This window comes from Ctenopharyngodon idella, chromosome 4 (genome assembly GCF_019924925.1).
Source record: "Ctenopharyngodon idella isolate HZGC_01 chromosome 4, HZGC01, whole genome shotgun sequence".
Classification (NCBI taxonomy): domain Eukaryota; kingdom Metazoa; phylum Chordata; class Actinopteri; order Cypriniformes; family Xenocyprididae; genus Ctenopharyngodon; species Ctenopharyngodon idella.
The window spans coordinates 7,389,149-7,410,113 of NC_067223.1; the positions used below are offsets into that span (position 1 = coordinate 7,389,149).

Below are 20,965 nucleotides of genomic sequence, written 5' to 3' on the forward strand. Positions count from 1 at the left end.
CTCCCTCTGGGAGACTCTTTCCCAATGGACAACACAAACCAGATGCGCTGTGGTGGCAGCTTCCCAAACATCTTAGTGGTTTAGGGGCAACTCGTCGCGTGACAGGCACACGGGCCGTTCAGGGGGTGTGGTGTCACGTGGTACTTTTAAATTGCTGGAGTTTTGGATGGGCTGCACAAAGTGCACAGAAGCATCCAACAAATCAACATCACCTGAAGACTGAAGCAAGAATGGACGCAGGTCTCAAGCAGATTAACGGGCAACTGGAGACAAAGGTGAACAATTTTCTATTTTCTAAAGTATTGTTATGCTTATATTGCTGTACATATTATTTAAAAATAATCTCTTTATTATAGCACTTCCATTAGAAAATTAGAATGACTTGGTTGCAAACTAGAATTGGTTATGTAATGCAGAAAACTTACAAAAGTCAATATAGAAGTGTAAATTCTGTGTGGATCTACCTTTGGTCAATGACAGTCCAGTTTACTCTTATTATTGTTAGACCTGACAGGAAATTTCTCTCCAGACCACAAAAATAAAGGGAAGTCCAGGGAACAGTTATTAAATTGGTTAAAACTAATCAAATTTTAAGCAATCAGAAATATGAATTCTTGTTTTATTTTTATTTTAAGGTATGTTTGGGTGCCTCAAGGTGTAGCCTATATTGTACTTGAAAGAGTATTATGGCAAAATAGGGCTGAAAGTTATGAAGTATCAGAAATATTAATCTGATGTTATCAAAGAAGTCAATAATACAGTAATTGCTTTAATATTTGTTTTATTTTAAGGTATATTTTATTTTATATGTATTATGGCAAAATAGGGGTGAACATTATGATATCGACACTTTGATTCACAGGAATGTGGGTTCACAGGAATGTGAGTGTGACTTTGGTCATGAGTTTTAAAGTCCTTCTGCTCAGACACACACACACATACACACACACACACACACACACACACACTTTTGATGCAACATTAGGATCATGCAATATAGTAATATAATTATACCCCTAAATCATTTATTATGCTTCTAAACATATTTACATTATTTGATTTGGAGCAAACAATATTTGCATTCATTATTTTCACATTAATTTCCATTGTCAGCAATTGCTTAGAAAGGTGAGTGTGCCTTGAAAGTTAGTCATCAGTAGATTAGTTGCTAATGTGTAACAGACACGGTTGCATCTTTTAAAAAAACAATGCTGTATTCACAAGCAGAGATGCGTCATTCTGTGTCCCTTGGCAGTCGGCATTATGGGAAAGATTAACTAATGTTAATTTCAAGGACAAGAAATGTGGGCGCTGATCAAACAAAACAAGTACAAAGCCCTCAAAAATGCCATTTTATATGGCAGTTCTGCACTCATTTGATGATGAAGAGTGTAACTGTGTGAGTGTCTCGACTTCTGCTTGTTTACCAGGGCTCTCTGACCTCGTCCTACCTGGAAGAACCGTTAAACAAATCAGGAGTGGTGTCCTGCATCTTCTCTCTGAAAGAGGAGGTCGGCGCTCTTGTAAAAGCTCTGAGACTGTTTGGGGTTAGTATCTTGACACAACACATTTGCATTGCATCATTTGTCCCTTTTTCTTTCAGCGTCCATTTTTCTCTCATTTTCTCTCTCTTATATACACTTGCATTTATCTAAAGCCAAAACGTGAGGGTCAAGGACCGCGGAATGATAGTGGGATATTTGTAGAAATGCAAAACACTGAACATATTTGTGGTGGATTAGGCAATACTGTGTACATGATGTAACTTTAGCAGGGTTAATGAAGTTTATGACATGCCCTCAGTTGATAAAACGGCAAGGAAATGCTGACCTCAAATCACCATGATATATTAAAGGACAAATTTGGAGATTTTCAACCAGCTTTGTATCGTTAAAATTCCATATGTAAATGAACAATGTGTACTCTTTCTCCATGTTAATTGCACACAGACCTCCCTGTTTATTTGTCATCAGAAGTCCTAAGAGTACATATATATATATATATATATATATATATATATATATATATATATATATATATATATATAATAGCATATTAGAATGATTTCTGAAGGATCTTGTGACACTAAAGAATGGAGTAATGATGCTGATTAATTAAACTTTGTGTTCAGTTATCAGAACATAAAAACACATAGACATGCACATATGTGTCCTGTAAGAATGCCAAGATTTCTTGAATCATCTCCAAAGTTCTTCCCTACTTGTATCAAAGTTCAGTACACTTTGTTTTTGGATATTGACTTTTCTTCTGCCTACGTGCAATGATTACTGAATTTATTTAAAGAAATTATAACTACATAAGCACGCTGAAAAAAGTGAAACAACTGTCATTTATTTAAAGCAAGCATTTGTACTGTAAATTGGTTTAAATCAGTGGTCTAAATCTAATGAAATAGGTGGTCTAAATCTAGATATTTTATATTAAAAGCAATGGGCCACATAGAGAAAAAAAAAATCATGCAGTGTTTTCTCTTGACACCAGTGTTGATGTGTAGAACATACTGGTTAGCTTTACCGACTACAGAAATTGTTGTGGGTTTTATTCATTTTTCTGGTATTTTCTTTTGAAACATAACAGAATATGATGCATAGTATTTTCAGACATCACATTAAGGTCTTTTGAAGTTAGTAAGTTAGCTAAATTAAACTAACAAAATGTTTTTAGTTTTATCTGAAGGGAATACTCATTTTTATATATATTATAGCTAATTTAGTGTTTGGTTATGGTGAAATTAAGTTGTAAAATTCCAAAATATTATTATATTGACCTACATTAACTAACATTCTGGCTTATGTCTAAAGAAAATATACTGATAAAGTATGGTGGTCTTGATAATAATTAATCAATGTTTTTTGTCTTTGGGAAAATTAATATTTATGATTAATGTTAAGTCAAAATTCATATAACAGTAAAATATAATGTAAGAAAAATGAACAAAAAAGAGTATTTTGGTCTTCTTTTTTTCAGTACACAACGTTACATACCAATGTATGCAGTACGTTCCTGAAACTCAGCAACCAAACTAATGAGTCTAGAATCTTCTCTGGTGCTTTCGTGCAGGTCAATAATGGAAAAGGGCCAAACTCGCACCCCCTAATGCTACTATAAAGATAAAAGCTTGCCCTGTGGATTCTGATTGGTTCTTCTGGACCATCCTACTCCACCCCCTTAAAACACCCCCTTCTCCACCCTCACTTTGTGCACACTTCAGACTTAATTAAAAGCAATTTCCTGCAGCCCACATCGAAGTTGTTGTAAGGGAAAGGATGCTTTATGAAAGACTGATTGGTTGATTATAGTTATAGTGAATAATTATAGTGAGTAATGGTTATTATTAATTAATAAAATAATGCTGTTATATTCATTATTAATAACACAATACCAATAATACTATTAATTAATATCTTTATATTTTAGATTGTTAGGACAGTATAAAACACAAACCAGAAATAACCACAAATAGACTAGCATGTATTTTCAACTATAGTAGTCAACATTTAAAGTGGATCAAAACCTTTCATCAAAGTTGCCCTAAAACCTTCTTTTTAGGACAACTTAGTTCTTAGGACAACTTTGATGAATTTTTTTGATCCACTTTAAATGTTGACTACTGTAGTTTATGAGAACCAAATAGGCTTTGTGGCATTATACATATACAAAACATATGCAGACACTTGACATTGATCTTAAAACAGATACGACGAATGTTTTGACTGAACCTGTTGACAAGCTGGACACAGTTATAATAACCCAGCACTACAAAAAAAATGCCAAGCGTGCAGAAAAATAATGCTGCAATTCTCTGCTGTGTTGTGTTTTGAGTGGTAAAGGATGTGGATCCACATGGACTCAATCAGTACCACATGGAAAGGGAGGGAAAATATTTAAGATGAAAACAGACCAGAGAGGGTCCAAAACATTGTAAAACCCATCCGCCTCTTCTGTGGGCCTATGGCAAACAGCAATGGGTGTCCTCCCTCTGTGTGTGTGTGTGTGTGTGTGTGTGTGTGTGTAAAAACACATAAATACAAACATGTTTTGGCTTAAACAGCACAAAAACACCCTCTCTCCTATTGGCTGAAGAAAAGCTGCACAAGTCAGTCCTAGCTGCTGCTCTGTGTGTGTGTGTGTGTGTGTGTGTGTGTGTGTGTGTGTGTGTGTGTGTGTGTGTGTGTGTGTGTGCAAGTTTAGTACAGTGTGGTTACTGATGCATTACAGTAATTTACTAAATGCCAAGTTAGTTATGAAAAGAGAGGACGACACTGCACAGAAGCCTATCAAACACTCTTAATCATGTCATGTTCATGGTATGTCTTACACATTTTTTAATAAATTGCTTATTTCTTAGATGGACTAGCTTGGAGTGCCACCTAGTGTTTATTCTCTATATACATATAGATGATACAATTTGAATGTGTGTGAGGTAAAATCAACTGTATGTTCAATGTATCGAGCTGTATACATATATACATATGTATACATATATACTGTATATATATATATATATATATATATATATATATATATATATATACATACAGTCAAACCAAAATTTATTAAGACACCTTGAACATTTCATTCATTAATACAGTTTATTCACTATAGTTAAAAAAAATGGTAATAAAATATGACAAGATCTCAGAGTTAAACTGTGCCAGAAAAAATTAATCTTAATTATGTCAGGTAACACTTAAGCAAAACATGGTCAGGTCAAAGTGTCTGAATAATTTTTGGTTTGACTATATATATATATATATATATATTCACTCTCATGATCATTTGAATAAATATATTTTAATATATATATATATATATATATATATATATATATATATACATAAAAACACACACATATAAATATATTTATTAGAAATGATCATAATGTCATCATAAAGCAGGAATATATAAATCTTCTGAAATAAGCAAAACAAGCAAAAGACAATAGAGATATTCAGATATTGTAATATAGCACATTGAATAATTTTAATTGATGTGATATAATGAAATATTTATACATAAACATAGTGTCTGTGCTTTGCAGGAGAGAGGCATTAACCTGACCCACATTGAGTCCCGTCCATCACGCAAGAACAAAGAAGAATATGAGTTCTTCATCAGCGTGGATCAAGCCTCCTCTAAAGCTATGGATGAAGTTGTTGACAGTCTGCGCACTCAGATCAGTGGCCAAGTTCATGAGTTGTCTCGCAACAAACAGAAAGACACAGGTGAGACACAGGGCAACAGTCTGAGGAATAACTCATCGCTTCCTATGAGAAAAGGCATTTTGAGGTCAGAGAGAAACACAACGAGAGAGCAAGAACAGGATAGTTTAGAATATGAAGAACAGAAATAGAACACATGTTGTAATCGCTCATAAATGTCACTGTGCAGATGGATGGCAAAGACCCTTGCACTCAGCCCCTCTTATGGTTGTTTCCAGAATTACATTAGTTTAGCTTTTGAGGACAAACAGACTCATAGAGATGGACTGAAATGTCTTGTTTCTCTCCAAGAGTCAGTTCAGCAGGGTGGGGGTCAAAGTTCAATACAAAGACTGACAGACCAACAGACCCATCACAATTTCCCCCTCTATACAATAAGAAAACACAGAGCAGGGGACATTTATGGATATTTATGGCTGATGAGGAAAACCAGTCAGGGTCTTCAGTTGTTGGCCTTTTGTTCAGACCGCCTCAGGCTCACTGTTGAACTATGTACTGATGGCTGGACCTCCAAAGAGTTTAACTGTCATAAATCTAGACGATACACAGCTCTGCCTGCTGTAGAGCAAGATTTAGCCTCATAGCCTGGACTGGCTCTTTCTCCACACAATGCTTTCTGTTTACTACTGTGTCATCCATCTCTGTTAGCATGCCAATGTTAGCAACCAATCGATATTAGCAAGTTCACATATCCAGAACTTAGTTAATAAATCTCAATTTAATAAAAACTCAGAGAATGGAAACACTATTGGTCTCACTGAAACCGAAATCAGGAATTTCAATGGAAGTGTTTGGGGCGAGTAATTCTGGAAGATTTAAAAGAGGAAGACAGCTTCTTCTTCAACTGACAACTTCATCAATACAGAAATGTGTGTTATTTGAGGTGTAAAGTTGTCTAAATTTTCTTTTTAGTAGTGGGACTAGTGTTCTAAGTGGATGAATAGGTTATTCCCATGACTCCAATGAGTGAAATTTGTGGATAGTTACGAATATAATCAGTAATTTCATTAAACTCTTCTTACATTAGCATGTATAATATTTTAGTTTTATGGATATACATTTGAAGCAGAGTTCATTTTAGCATTTATTCTTGTGCAGTGTCTTAACCCATAGACCTGCATTGTAAGTTCATTACCCTTGTGAAAAAGAAGTGCACTTAATTGTATTGAATGTGCACTTGTAGTCTGCTTACAAAAACAGATAATGTAATTTTGATGGAATAAAAGACTACTTAAGTGTACTTAAAGAGAGTACACTTTTATCACTGTTTCTTAACACACATAAGTACACGTTTGAAAAGGGCAAAAGTCAAAGTTTTATTTTTTACTTATGTTTTAATAACCCTTTTTTGTGTACTTAGAAGTTGACTAAAGCTAAATGGCTTACTAAAGCAAATGTAAATTACTTGATTATATTTTTAACTGTATTTTGTTATTCGATATTACATTTAAATTAAATATATTTTAAATGACTGTCCAACTTCATCATTACAACTGTGCAATTACAAATATATTTAAATACATGACATACAAGATTCAGTAGAAATGACAGTAAAGTATGATTTAGTTACCATAAATGCTTACATTCAAGAGTACACTTTAAACATATATAAAAGACAATGGGTAATGGTATTGAAATGGTATATAAATATGTATTTAATGGGACAAAAAAGCAGTAAAGTTGCATTTAATTTAGGTTATAATACATTTTTTAATGTATTAGCATGCAGTTAAGTGTCTGAAAAACATTACATTCAGTTCACACTGCATATATTATTTCAATTTAAATATTACTTCTTTTTAAAAGTGCGCTAAAGTGTGCTTTTTTCGCATTGAATATTCCTTTAATTAACATTCTTCTTTTATTTCCCCTCTCATCTAAAGTTCCATGGTTCCCCAATGTCATCCAGGACTTGGACCGCTTTGCCAATCAGATTCTCAGTTACGGGTCCGAGCTGGATGCAGACCATCCTGTAAGACACTGTGTGTGTGTGTGTGTGTGTGTGTGTGTGTGTGTGTGTGTGTGTGTGTGTATGTGTCTGTTTTTGAAGTGACCGTCTGTATGATCAGAGAAAAGAGCGAAAGTGAGCGTGAGAGGAACTTCTTCATTTTTATTTCAAACGCATGCGTGTGTGGGTGTATTTTTGTAGACGCGTAGTTGGTCCATGCGACGTTAAAAGCCCACAGTCTGCATCACTCTCTATTCTAATGGAAACGGACGGGGGCCCTCAAATTGATGTCATCGCTTTAATTGAGCCCCTGTAATTATAAATAATTGCCCCTTTCCAGCCGTCATTAAACTGAAATGCATTCATCATGAGCAGCAAACACTCTACAAAGGCTTCATTTGAATGAGTCTTCTGCAGGAGGCTGAGTAATACTGTCAAAGGCTACTGAGAGATCAGAACTAGCCGTATAGATCCACTTTGTGATCACAGATCACACACACCCTAACCTTGTTCTCATTCGCAGGGCTTTACGGACCCCGTGTACCGTGCCAGGAGGAAGGAATTTGCTGACATTGCCTACAACTACAGACAGTAACTATTGCCCTCACCGTTCTTTCTTTCTCCCCCATTTTCCCATGGGCTGCAGAGATCGTCCCCACCTCTAGCGCTTTCCCTGTTGTTTTGTTGTGCTTTCTATGGAAAATTACTCCTACTGCCTAACAAAAGGGCTAAATTACAGGGTCCCAACACAGTCCGGAGCGCCAGGAGCTTTGTCATCATAATTGAGATGCATTATTCACACGGCCACTACAAAGGGCAGGAGCGTTGAATGCTACGCCCCCTGAGGAAGCTCACATTTACATACACGCTCCATCAATAATAACACCACTCATCACTCCTGAACTTATTCTCACACAGATATGACGTGCAAGCTTGCGTGTGTATGCTTAGTGTTTTGACATGCCCTGACATTTCAGTTACTTATAACATTACTTATAACACTATGTAAGTTGTTTATGCTTGTTTTAGTTACACCCCTGTTTTAGAGCTGTTTTGGTATAAAGTACAATGAGACCCAACAAGCATTTGGACTCTTAAAGGGACAGTTCACCCAAAAATGAAAATTCTGTCACCCTCATGTCGTTCCAAACCTGTATGAGTTATAATAAAACTAAAGATACTGTTTAGAGAAAAGTATTTAAACACATTGTGTCCTAAAAATGAGCTAAGCATCTCTCTCTTCTGTTAGTGGACAGATTATTCCACAAGTTGAATACACGGCTGAAGAGAAGGCCACATGGGGGATGGTTTTTAGGGAGCTGAAGACTCTGTACCCCACACATGCCTGCCGTGAACACAACCGTGTTTTTCCACTGCTGGAGAAGTACTGCGGGTACCGTGAGGACAACATCCCGCAGCTTGAGGACATCTCACGCTACCTGCAGTGTAAGATCATCTTCCAGCTGGTTTGAAGTCATACAGTCAGGTGTAAAAATAAAGATTTAGCGTGTAAAAAATTTATTTAAATTAAATTAAATAGTGTTTTAGTTGGAGATGTAAAATGAGGATTTAGTGTGTGATAAAATAAAATAAAAATAACTGTGTTTTACTTACATATCTCACCCTTTGTTGATTTCTCAGCGTGCACTGGTTTCCGTCTGCGTCCCGTGGCCGGTCTCCTCTCCTCGCGTGACTTCTTAGCTGGTCTCGCCTTCCGTGTATTTCACTCGACCCAGTACATTCGCCATAGCTCCAAACCCATGTACACACCTGAACCGTGAGTATACACATCGTCACAAATACACTTCATAATTGTGGAAAGTGATCAGATTGGAAATAATACAGTGGCTAAAATATGTGTTTATTTCCTCAGGGACATCTGTCATGAGCTGCTGGGTCATGTCCCACTGTTTGCTGACCCAAGCTTTGCCCTGTTCTCACAGGTTTGATATTACATTCTTTAATGTAACTGTACAATAATATAATATAATACTTAATATCAAAATATGATGATGTTTTCATTCTGATCAGGAAATTGGACTTGCATCTTTGGGCGCCCCTGATGAATTCATAGAGAAACTGGCTACAGTATGTACTTTAGATTACAATAACAATAATTTTCCAGGTTTTAACTGAGACCACACAGTACATTTGGTTCTCTCAAACACTACATGATTATAAAATGTTTATTATTATTATTATTTGTAGGTCTACTGGTTCACTGTGGAATTTGGTCTGTGCAAGCAAGGAAATGAAGTAAAGGCTTATGGTGCAGGTCTGCTCTCATCTTATGGCGAACTGCAGGTGCATACTTTCTACTTCTTCCTGGTTCATGCCCTGTGCTACAGTGTATAACCCAACAAAGTAAACTAGGTTCTTGCTGTGAGCTTTTAGAGAATATTTTTTTATGGTATGACTAGGGGAGTGATACACAGAAACATGACACAGATGCACAAAAATATGGCCATAGTGGAGAGTAGACTAAAATTCAGATGTCATTCTATTGTCTTGCAGTACTGTTTAACAGACAAGCCCAAACTTCAGCCCTTCGAGCCTGAGAAGACCTGCCTGCAGAAGTATCCCATTACAGAGTTCCAGCCTGTTTACTTTGTGGCAGAAAGTTTTGAGGACGCCAAAGAAAAAGTCAGGTAAAGTGACTGCAATTAAATCAACAAAATCTGCCTTTCACTCAGAGTTCTTTTTACAGTTATCTATATGCATCTTTTGTTTTTTATTGCAGGAAATTTGCTGCCACCATTCCCAGACCTTTCACCGTGCACTACAATGCCTACACACAGAGCATTGAGGTGCTGGACAGCACACAGCAGCTGAAGAACCTGGCTGACAGCATCAGTGGTGTGTCTTCAGTATTATGAGTCCTCCCCATAATTATACAAGAATGAATAAAGTAAAATCAGGATTTTCAGTAGGAATTCTGTACTGAATGTAAATAGGAATGAGCTTAATTTTCATTTATTTATTTATGTTTTTATATAAAAAAGGGGGATTCTACTAAAGACTCTGGAAATATACATTGTAAAATTAAATGTATCAAAAAATTTACTTTTTGCAGTAACAAAGAAACTAACCGGTACAAATGAAGTAAAAAAAAAAAAAAAAAAACTATTTAGTATCATTAAGTCAAACTGAATACATTAGTCAACAGTCACAAAGCATTTTAAGGTTCAGATCAGCACTCACTGTAAAAAAAATCTTTTACTAAATTTAATTTCCTGTCTTTATCCAATTTATTTGTCCAATGTATTTGAATTGAGAAAATAAAAAAATTATCTGAACTTTTGGGAGTAAGTAAAACTCAAAAAAGCCCATTTACAAAAAAGTAACAAAATATAATGAGTTGAGATTTTTTACAGTGTTGTGAACCTCTTCATAGCCTAGCATTATTTCATAACATCTTCGCTTCCAAACATTTAGCTTGTCATAAATTCTACTCATTTTTATTTTATATTTCAAATAAAGAATTCAGAGTTTTAACTTAATTTTCTTCACCCGTAATCAGTGTTGGGGTTACCGTATTACAAGTTACGTAATCAGATTACTTTTTCAAGTAACTAGTAAAGTAATGCATTATTTCAATTTACAACAAATCATCTAAGTTACTTTTTTCAAATAAGTAACGCAAGTTACTTTTTCACATTTATTGACTGATATCTCTCCTGTCCACATGATGAGAGAAACCTGACCTTTAATGATCTAATTCAACCATACTAATAAGTTAAAATTACTTTATATTAGATTTAGAAATAAGAGTGTTGAACTTCCTTTTCCTGCATCCTATTCTTCTTTAATCCAGAATGGCAGCACAGCTGAAAGGTTTGTTTGAGCTGCGCCCTCTACTGTACAGGCGTAAATATGCATTTCCTTTAGCCTGAGGGTTATTTATTTAACATTTGTCAAAAATAGAACTTTTTTGTTGTTATTTAAAAAAAAAACCAAGCAAACCCAGCCCAGGTGAGAAAAAGTAACGCAAAAGTAATGTAACGCATTACTTTTCATAAAAAGTAACTAAAACTTTTTTTATAGCCTTACTTGTTATGTTAATATGTGCACGTTTGAATTTAATCCACATGGAACACAAATTTATGTTTTTGTTTTTTTGTTATCTTCCCAGGTGAGATCTCAATCCTGTGCAATGCCCTGCGGAAGATGGAGTGAAACGATGGGGAGTAAAGAAGAAATGCTGAAAAATCAAAGAAGCTTCATAAGCATCATCTATATTGCTTTTTAGGCTCATCTATAGTTTTTCTAATCAAGCTGTGACAGAGAGAGCATTATATTAAATATTAAATTAGATATGTATTGCATGTAGACAATATTTATAGCCTCATTTTTCTAGTCCAAATATATATAGGCACTACGTATTTATCTGACATATAACGAAATAACACGAAACAAATACCCCTGTAAAACAAATCGCATGTAAATACCAAAAAAAGCTTCCGGCATTCGGAGCGCGCTTCTCGCAAAAGGTTATTTGTTATTTTATATATGATATATTACTATGTATTTTAGAATCTTGGTAGTTTAATCGTACAGAAATACAGATTGCCTACCGTCCACAATTTACTTCAGCTGTTGCTTCTTCTTGTCGCACAATGTTCCTGTAATTTTCCCAAACAACCCGCAATCGGTGAATCACAGGATCAAAGGCTTATGTGTTGAGCCAATGTATTTGGGGGACGAATTATTTTTATGAGTGCTTTTATTTTTACATGCGTTCATATGTTTTATTAAACCAAAGCTTAATAATTTGCAGTTTCGCTTGACTGTGAACGCAATTCAGCATACTGCATTTATCATTTATCTGTAACTTAAATGTTATGCATGCATTGTCACATGTATTTAAAAAAATCAATAAAAGATATGTTATTATTAAAAACTATTATGTCTTTCTTTTTCATTATTATTATTAGCCTATTATTTTTAGGATAGGCTACTACACTACTAATAAATACATTTGTATATGTTTTATATAATAATAAATTATTATATATAATAAAATAATTTATTATTATTATTATCGCATGCAAGTGAACAAACAGCATGTGTACAGCAGAAGTCCGTTTCAGTACCTTGGAGAGCAGCACAATCTCAACGCCCTACTTTTGCATCATTTAGGACCCTAAAAACAAAAGATACTTATCTATTTATATATTTCCAATAAAGACTCATTTAGTTCTGACCTTTCACGGAAATAGCGTTTAGTTTATGTAATTTATCGCTTTTGGCTGTGAAGCGCCTGTGAAATGTCACGTGTCACTGCTTATTTGGTGCCCGGAAAATAAAAAGACAAATTCATGACGCATTTCGGCATAAAATCAGACGTGTATTTGCGCAACACATTTACATAAAGTCCTGCATGATATAAATTTGCAAGGCTGTGGCCCCTCAGTGAACATAGGGTTTTCTTCGCATTTGGGTAGATTTGAACTCCTTATTTAGTGTCAACACGACGATTAATTGGATATATTTATTTTAGATGTAGTGGTCAGTTATTTTACTAAGAATCGATGAAGACGGACAGTATAGTGCAGAATATTCCGCTTGGCGGCAGAAAGCGCAGTCTGATCGAGGACGCGCGGCGCGACAGAGAGAGCTGCTCGCCATCTCCGGGCCCATCGCGCTGCGGGGACAGTTTCGTGTTTGAGGAGGAGAAGAGCGGCAAAGTTACTCTCAACATCGTCTTTGGTCTCAAAAATGAGAAAAACGCAGGCTTCTTCAAGGCTGGCAAAGTCTTTGAGGTATGTACTATTACTTAGGTGCTTTTTATTCATTAATTACAGTTGTTGTAACACACAAAGACATTTTGTTTCAACGTCTGTAGCGTTTTTTTCCACGTTATGTGTCTCAAACTTATAGCTAGCCTACTTAGTTTAATATTCCATGCTAGGCTATAATATTCACATTTTTGTTGCAAAATACGGATATTTAAAAATCTATATCAAAACTGTGTAAATTAATGTCAAGGACAAAAACGCTTTATTTTACGCTTGTTAAGTAAATGTACTGAGTAGCCTAATCCTAACTAGGCTATAGCAGAGAGGTTAAGTTTAGGGTTAGATTTTAGAGTTAGTTACTTATAATTATGCATACTTTACTGTTATTACTACAGTGAGTACATGTAACACGACATATCACCTTAAAAATAAAGTGTTACCTAACACCAATAGAAAACGTGGACATTTTAAGTTCTGTGCATGAATTTACTGTGGTAATCAAACATATTGCTTCTATACTCCATAATTATACCATCTCCCATTACCACCCCAATTTTAATTCAAAATGGTAAGCAAAAACAAAAGACTTTTGCAAATAAAATTGAAAACAAACACATAAAACAGGTTAACAACTCTAAAAACATAGAGACAAGTGTACACTCTCACAGTTCACATTATGTTCATCTTTGTGAGTCCTGAATCAGTACACTGGAAAGTGTTACGCAAGTCTTACAAATGATATTTCTAGTTTTTATACGTTATGTTTTGTCTGGTTTTGCAACTTAGACTTTCGAAGCCAAGCTCCTTCATCTGGAGAGTCGACCGAGCAGGAAGACGAAGAAGAGCACTGGAGAGGATCTGGAGTTCTTCATGAGATGTGAAATGCACTGCTCCGACACTGACATTTTCATCAACTCCTTAAAAAGAGTTGCTGATGAAGTGCGAATAGTGCAAGAGGAAAAGAGTAGGTGATTTATCTGTTCCATATTGCGTATAACACCAGAAGACATTAATTTTCAATTATGTCAATTATGTATTTTATTTTATTTTTTATCATATAGTTCCTTGGTTTCCAAAGAAGATTTCTGACCTAGACAAATGCAATCATCTGATAACAAAATATGACCCTGATCTGGACCAGGACCATCCTGTAAGTGAACTGATGCTGTTTTTAAAGCAGGACAATATTTACGATCAGGATTTTATAATCCTGGTTCTGCTTGTGCATTATTCAGATCAACTGTAACACCAGTGATATGAATGATTGTATTATTCAGGGATTCAGCGATCCAGAATACAGAAAACGAAGAGAATTAATTTCTGCACTGGCTTTCAACTATAAGCAGTAAGGAATATGAAATTTTTATCTGAAAATATTATTATTATTATTATTATTATTGTAAAATGTGCATTGTGCTAATTAATCAGATTCTTTTATAAATGTATAATTTATATAATGTATAAATTAATGTATAAACTTTAATAATAATAATTATTATTACTATTATTACTATAAAATGTGCATTTTGCAAACTAATCATTATTTTGCTCAAAAATATATCTAAATGTATAATTACTGCATGAACTTCAATCATCAACTATGTAAATATAATTTAGGAGGGGGGAAAAAATCTTTCTTTTGTCATTGTAGTGGTGACCCTTTACCTGTAGTGGTTTACACTCCAGAAGAGACTGCAACCTGGTAGGTTTTCCCAATTATTGCAGTCATTATTTCTTCAACTCCAACTTGTATATCAAATTAAAGAGCGCTTTTTGTGATGAGGCAGGAGGGAGGTCTACAGGACTCTGAGCAGTCTGTACCCTAGTCACGCCTGCAGACAGTTTCTAGAAGCCCTGGGCCAGCTGGAGAGCGAATGTTTGTATGGGGAAGACAAGATCCCTCAGCTTGGAGAGGTGTCTGCTTTTCTTAAAGGTAAACATGTCTGCTTATTTAATTTCTGTGTGCAAAAAGTTGCAAAACTGCAATTTACATGGATTTTAACCATGTTCTGTGTCTGTGTGTGCTTTTGTTTAGAGAGGACAGGGTTTCAGTTGCGGCCAGTGGCAGGGCTGCTCTCTGCTCGGGACTTCCTAGCCAGTCTAGCATTCCGGGTGTTCCAGTGTACCCAGTACATTCGTCACCCTTCAGCTCCCATGCATTCCCCTGAACCGTACGTACAGTGACACATTTTGCAAACCTCTTTATAGAGGACCTATTATGCTTTTTTAAATTTTCAACTTTCTTTACTGCGTAATGTTGCTGTCTGAGCATGAAAAATGTCTGCAAAGTCAGCACAAAGTCAAAGGGAGTTATTCTCTATATCAGTAAACACTGTTTCTGAACACCCTGAAATGCCTTGACGTCACAATATTCCCCATTTCACAATATTCCGCCAAAGGCAGACACAGAAAGAAAGGGAGGAGGCCTGGTTGAGTTTTATGTGTGTTGAAACTTACAGTTATTGTAAGGGGCGTGACATTTCTGAAACACTCTTGAAGCGGTTGACCAATCACACTGGTCCAGTCGACCAATCAGAGCACATTGTGCTTTTCAGAAGGAGGGGCTTCATAGAGACCGGAACTAAACAGAGAGTTACTGACAGACTGGGAAGAGAGGTGCTGCAACAATGTAAAATATGTGAAAAATTATGTTTTTTAAACATTCAAGCATGAAAAAACTTTTCTAGAAGACCCCAAAAACAAAAACTAACTCAATTTTAATATCAACAGTGACTGCTGCCATGAGCTACTTGGACATATCCCCATGCTTGCCGACAAAGAATTTGCTCAGTTTTCACAGGTGAAATGTCCATACTATATAACAAATCATTTCATAACATACATAATACAAAACAAAGTCAAAATAGAAAATGCATGAACCTGGATATTATAATGCCATTCACAATGCAAGTTAATTTAATACAGAAAGGCCTTATTTGAATCTTCAGCCTCTTAATATTAAATAACAATTTGTATTTGACACTGAATGTTTTACCTTGCAGGAGATTGGCCTTGCCTCACTTGGAGCATCAGATGAGGATATTGAGAAACTGTCCACAGTGAGTACATGGAGATATTCAGTGGGAGAATTGTGTGTTAAAGCAAGTCTTTAGCGCCCCCTTGTGTTGCTTCATTCAAATGACAAATTCAAGAACTGGTTAAAAGGCCATTATCTATAACGATTCTGTCCTTGAATGAAATCTCAAAGCCAACCATTTATATTAACAATTTTATATTCAGTATGCATCATGTATGTCCTGTACATGTTTTTATGTGTAGTAGCCTAACAAAAGACTAAATTTCTCTGAATTTCACACAGCTGTACTGGTTTACAGTGGAGTTTGGCCTCTGCAAGCAAAATGGAACCGTAAAGGCCTATGGGGCTGGACTTCTGTCCTCCTATGGAGAACTTTTGGTAAGACAAAAATTTATTTGTTTGTTTGTTTACTCTTGAAGACACCTGCTTAATGCACTTATTACGACACTGACTTGCAAAACCACTATATACAGTGCCACTTGAAAGTTTGTGAACCCCTTGCAGAATCTGTGAAAATGTGAAAAATTTTAACAAAATAAAAGAGATTTTTTATTTAGTACTGTCCTGATTAAGATATTTTACATAAAAGATGTTTACATATAATCCACAAGACAAAAAATAGCTGAAATTATTAAAATGACCCCATTCAAAAGTTTGTGAACCACTGATTCCTAATACTGTGTTGTTACCTGGATGATCCACGACTGTTTTTTTTGTTTTGTGATGGTTGTTCATGAGTCCCTTGTTTGTCCTGAGCACTTAAACTGAGCTCTGTTCTTCAGAAAAATCCTCCAGGTCCTTCAGATTCTTCAGATTTCCAGCATATTTTGCATATTTGAACCCTTTCCAGCAGTGACTGTATGATTTTGAGATCCATTTTTTCACACTGAGGACAATTAAGGGACTCAAACACAACTATTAAAAAAGGTTCAAACATTCACTGATGCTCCAGAAGGAAACACGATGCATTAAGAGTCAGGGGGTGAAAACTTTTGAACAGGATGAAGATGTCCAATTTTTTCTTATTTTGTTTAAATATCAATTTTCTTCATTTAGTACTGCCCTTTGGAAGCAACAGAAGATACCTACATGTTTCCCGGAGACAAATTAAGTACAATTTACCTTGATCTTCAAATTCAAAAAGTTTTCACCCCCTGGCTCTTAATGCATCGTGTTTCCTTCTGGAGCATCAGTGAATGTTTAAACCTTTTTTAATAGTTGTGTTTGAGTCCCTCAGTTGTCCTCAGTGTGAAAAGATGGATCTCAAAATCATTCAGTCACTGCTGGAAAGGGTTCAAATATGCAAAAAATCCTTGAAAACTGAAGAATCTGCAGGACCTGGAGGATTTTTCTGAAGAACAGAGCTCAGTTTAACTGTTCAGAACAAACAAGTGACTCATGAACAACCATCACAAAACAACAACAAAAAAAAACAGTCGTGGATCATCCAGGTAACAACACACAGTATTAGAAATCAATGGTTCACAAACTTTTGAATGGGGTCATTTTAATAAATTCAGCTATTTTTTTGTCTTGTGAATTATATGTAAACATCTTTTATGTAAAATATCTTAATCAGGACAGTACTAAATAAAAAATAACATGCATTTTGTATGATCTCTTTTATTTTGTTAAAATTTTTCACATTTTCACAGATTCTGCAAGGGGTTCACAAACTTTCAAGTGGCACTGTATATAGTCGTTTATGTTCACCAAAATACAGTAAAAACAGTAATATTGTGAAATATTATTACAGTAAATAAAGTAACTGTTTTCAATTTTAATACAATTTAAAATGTAATTTATTCCTGTGATGGCAAAGCTAAATTTTCAGCATCATTACTCCAGTCTTCAGTGTCACATGATCCTTCAGAAATCATTCTGATATGCTGATTTGGTGCTCAAGAAACATTTCTTATTATTATCAATGTTGAAAACAGTCATGTTGCTTAATGTTTTTGTGGAAAACCATGATGCATTGTTTCTTTGATGAATAGAAAGTTTAAAGAACAGCATTTATTTGAAAATTAAACGGATAATGAATTGTCTTTTTCCAGTACGCCCTTTCTAATGAGCCCCAATACAAGTCATTCAACCCAGCTGAGACTGCAGTCCAGCCATACCAGGACCAGTCATATCAGCCTGTTTACTTTGTGTCCGAGAGTTTTGAGGACGCCAAACACAAGCTGAGGTGGGTGGGTTTTTTTTTTTTTTTTTTTTTTTTTTTTCAGATGATCTGTAGATCTCTTCACTGAGGTTATCATTACTGACTGCTGTTGCTGTCTTTCCTCAGGCAATATTCATCTACAATCCAGAAACCCTTTTCCATTAGATATGATCCCTACACTGGCAGCATGGAGGTCCTAGATGAGCCTTCTAAAATCCAGAATGCTTTAGGGCAAATGAGGGATGACCTGAAGATTTTACATAAAGCTCTGGAGAGACTGGGACAGAAATAAACCACAGTGGGAGATCTATCATCAATAACAACTACCCATTTAAGGAAACCATGAATATGAGTACATGAGGCCTGGAGTTGAAATGTGTATATGTGTCAGTATCACCTTGTTATGGATGTAATGGACAGTTTGGTTTACAAAAATAATAAATATCTTTATTTTGACTACTGCTGCAGTAGTGTAATGTGTATATGCAATATGTTTTGACAAGACCAGAAGTCTTTTAATTGCTACATTAAATGAAAAAGAGATGGGAAAAATACCTCACAAGAGTCCCTGCATGCTGAATTCTGTAGAAACACATGCCAGGCCAAACTAGGCACATGCTCTCATACATATTCAAAAATTATCCCTCAAAAATTCCCCCTACAACATGAAGCCCTTAAAACCCAAGAAAGAAAAGACTCATGTTTTAAAATGAAAGAAAAAAAAAAAAAGTGGAATGTTATCAGGCCATAAACAGAAAGGACAATCTCTAAAATATCTCACCAATCGATCAAAGTCTGGCATTAGAAAAAGGCAGACACAGACATGGCTGCCAAAGGAAGTACGGGTCTGTGCTTACTGTGACACTGGTGAGGTTGAGACAGAGACACACTTTCTCCTTAACTGTGGTAAATATAAAGAGGTGAGAGAGAAATGCTTTGACAAACTGTCAAACCTCATGCCACAGTTTTCCAGTTCAGTAAAAACAGATCAAATGCAGATGTTACTGAGGGAAAGACAGTTACTCATCAATTTCCACAAAATTCATCTTTCAGCTGCACACCCTCTGAAACTAATATATATATATATATATATATATATATATATATATATATATATATATTATATATATAAAAACAACAAATCTTGATAGTATGATCATAAATGAATCAGCTTTCTTGCTTTGGCTCCAGCAGGAAAAGAGACCATGGATTAGCCCAACTTTTAACAGATTGACAGCTTGTGGTTTGTAGGTTGGAACAACTACGCAACTGTTCCATTCACACTAAAAGATTAGGCTACCAGGTCACAGCATATTCCTCCCCATTGGCCCAAGCAGGCCAAATCATCTTCTAGAAGAAACCACAAAACGAGCAACCAGGTCACTCTGTCCTGGAATTCATTGAGTTCAGGGGTAAATGAGGTTCTATCAGCTGGCTGACCTTTGTTTGCCTTGAACATGCTGAATAAAATGAATCAGAGAGAGAGAGTTTGTCAGGCAAATAATGTAATAAATGTGGGAGAGAGGAGAGGAGCAGACATCTGCTTTCATAAACCAAATTCAAACACTTAATCGTCTCTCGTATCTCATTTTACACGGCGCTCAACTCAGCCCACAAATCCCTCTGAAAACCATAGCTTGGATCCAAATCTATTACTAAACAAATGTGCATTACCATAGCAATACGATAACCACTAATGGTTCCAGTGAAATTCTTCCCACAAATCCTAAATGCTTATCACGTCACATCAGAACAGTTCTATTTGGTAATATAATGGGCATTGTAGAATGCAACAAACGGGTTCTGGAAGTAACAATTCCATTTATTTTCTCCGTAGGGGAATTGATTTTGAACGCTAACTGTCCTGCACCTAAGCCCAAATCTGGGATTTGGATGTGCACACCTATTTTCAATTTTTTGAAAAGAAAAAAAAAAAAAAATACACTAACCATGTATTTTGGTATGTACCAAAATACTGACTTGCAAAAGCTCTATATACACCGATCAGGCATAACATTATGACCACCTTCCTACTATTGTGTTGCTCCACCTTTTGCTGCCAAAACAGCCCTGACCCGTCAAGGTATGGACTCCGCTAGACCCCTGAAGGTGTGCTGTGGTATCTGGCACCAAGATGTTAGCAGCAGATCCTTTAAGTCCTGTAAGTTCCGAGGTGGGACCTCCATGGATCGGACTAGTTTGTTCAGCACATCCCACAGATGCTCGATTGAATTGAGATCTGGGGAATTTGGAGGCCAAGTCAACACCTCAAACTCGTTGTTGTGCTCCTCAAACCATTCCTTCTTCCATTGCTCCGTGGTCCAGTTCTGATGCTCACATATCCACTGTTGGCGCTTTCAGCAGTGGACAGGGGTCAGCATGGGCACCCTGAATGGTCTGTGGCTGTGCAGCCCCATACGCAACAAACCGCGATGCACTGTGTATTCTGACACCTTTCTATCAGAACCAGCAATAAATTCTTGAGGAATTTGAGCTACAGTAGCTCGTCTGTTGGATCGGACCACACGGGCCAGCCTTTGCTCCCCACGTGCATCAATTAACCTTGGCCGCCCATGACCCTGTCGCCGGTTCACCACTGTTCCTTCCTTGGACCGCTTTTGATACATACTGACCACTGCAGACTGGGAACACCCCACAAGAGATGCAGTTTTGGAGATGCTCTGACCCAGTCGTCCAGCCATCACAATTTGGCCCTTGTCAAACTCGCTCAAATCCTCACGCTTGCCCATTTTTCCTGCTTCTAACACATCAACTTTAAGGACAAAATGTTCATTTGCTGCCTAATATATCCCACCCACTAACAGGTGCCGT

The 20,965-nt window shown here is 36.1% G+C and overlaps 2 protein-coding genes across 3 annotated transcripts; both read left to right on the forward strand.

Moving 5' to 3' along the window:
• Nucleotides 1-12: 12 nt before the first annotated feature.
• pah (phenylalanine hydroxylase) lies at nt 13-12,094 on the forward strand. The gene is made up of 13 exons (XM_051891262.1): nt 13-275; nt 1,431-1,547; nt 5,063-5,246; nt 7,127-7,215; nt 7,715-7,782; nt 8,441-8,637; nt 8,833-8,968; nt 9,065-9,134; nt 9,223-9,279; nt 9,400-9,495; nt 9,706-9,839; nt 9,932-10,047; nt 11,324-12,094. The coding sequence occupies exons 1-13, from the start codon at nt 231-233 to the stop codon at nt 11,365-11,367; spliced, it is 1,353 nt and encodes a 450-aa protein (XP_051747222.1). The 5' UTR covers nt 13-230; the 3' UTR covers nt 11,368-12,094.
• Nucleotides 12,095-12,148: 54 nt separating this feature from the next.
• On the forward strand, nt 12,149-18,592 carry th2 (tyrosine hydroxylase 2). 2 transcript variants are annotated; one of them, XM_051891261.1, is made up of 12 exons: nt 12,149-12,953; nt 13,716-13,893; nt 13,991-14,079; nt 14,207-14,274; nt 14,581-14,631; nt 14,717-14,862; nt 14,965-15,100; nt 15,485-15,558; nt 15,660-15,729; nt 15,932-15,988; nt 16,249-16,344; nt 18,024-18,157. In XM_051891261.1, the coding sequence occupies exons 1-11, from the start codon at nt 12,723-12,725 to the stop codon at nt 16,298-16,300; spliced, it is 1,152 nt and encodes a 383-aa protein (XP_051747221.1). In that variant the 5' UTR covers nt 12,149-12,722; the 3' UTR covers nt 16,301-16,344; nt 18,024-18,157. The 2 variants fall into 2 exon arrangements, with proteins under 2 accessions (XP_051747221.1, XP_051747220.1); XM_051891260.1 differs by lacking the exon at nt 15,485-15,558 and adding an exon at nt 18,260-18,592 and having other exon boundaries at nt 12,255-12,953.
• The last annotated feature ends 2,373 nt before the right edge of the window (nt 18,593-20,965 follow it).

Bases quoted from the DNA above. Each gene is read 5' to 3' on its own strand.
- pah (XM_051891262.1), top strand. From the start codon at position 231: ATGGACGCAGGTCTCAAGCAGATTAACGGGCAACTGGAGACAAAG. The intron at 276-1,430 runs GTGAACAATTTT...CTTGTTTACCAG, and splicing joins ACGGGCAACTGGAGACAAAG to GGCTCTCTGACCTCGTCCTA. The intron at 8,969-9,064 runs GTGAGTATACAC...TTATTTCCTCAG, and splicing joins CCCATGTACACACCTGAACC to GGACATCTGTCATGAGCTGC.
- th2 (XM_051891260.1), top strand. From the start codon at position 12,723: ATGAAGACGGACAGTATAGTGCAGAATATTCCGCTTGGCGGCAGAAAG. The intron at 13,894-13,990 runs GTAGGTGATTTA...TTTATCATATAG, and splicing joins AATAGTGCAAGAGGAAAAGA to TTCCTTGGTTTCCAAAGAAG. The intron at 14,275-14,580 runs GTAAGGAATATG...TTGTCATTGTAG, and splicing joins CTGGCTTTCAACTATAAGCA to TGGTGACCCTTTACCTGTAG.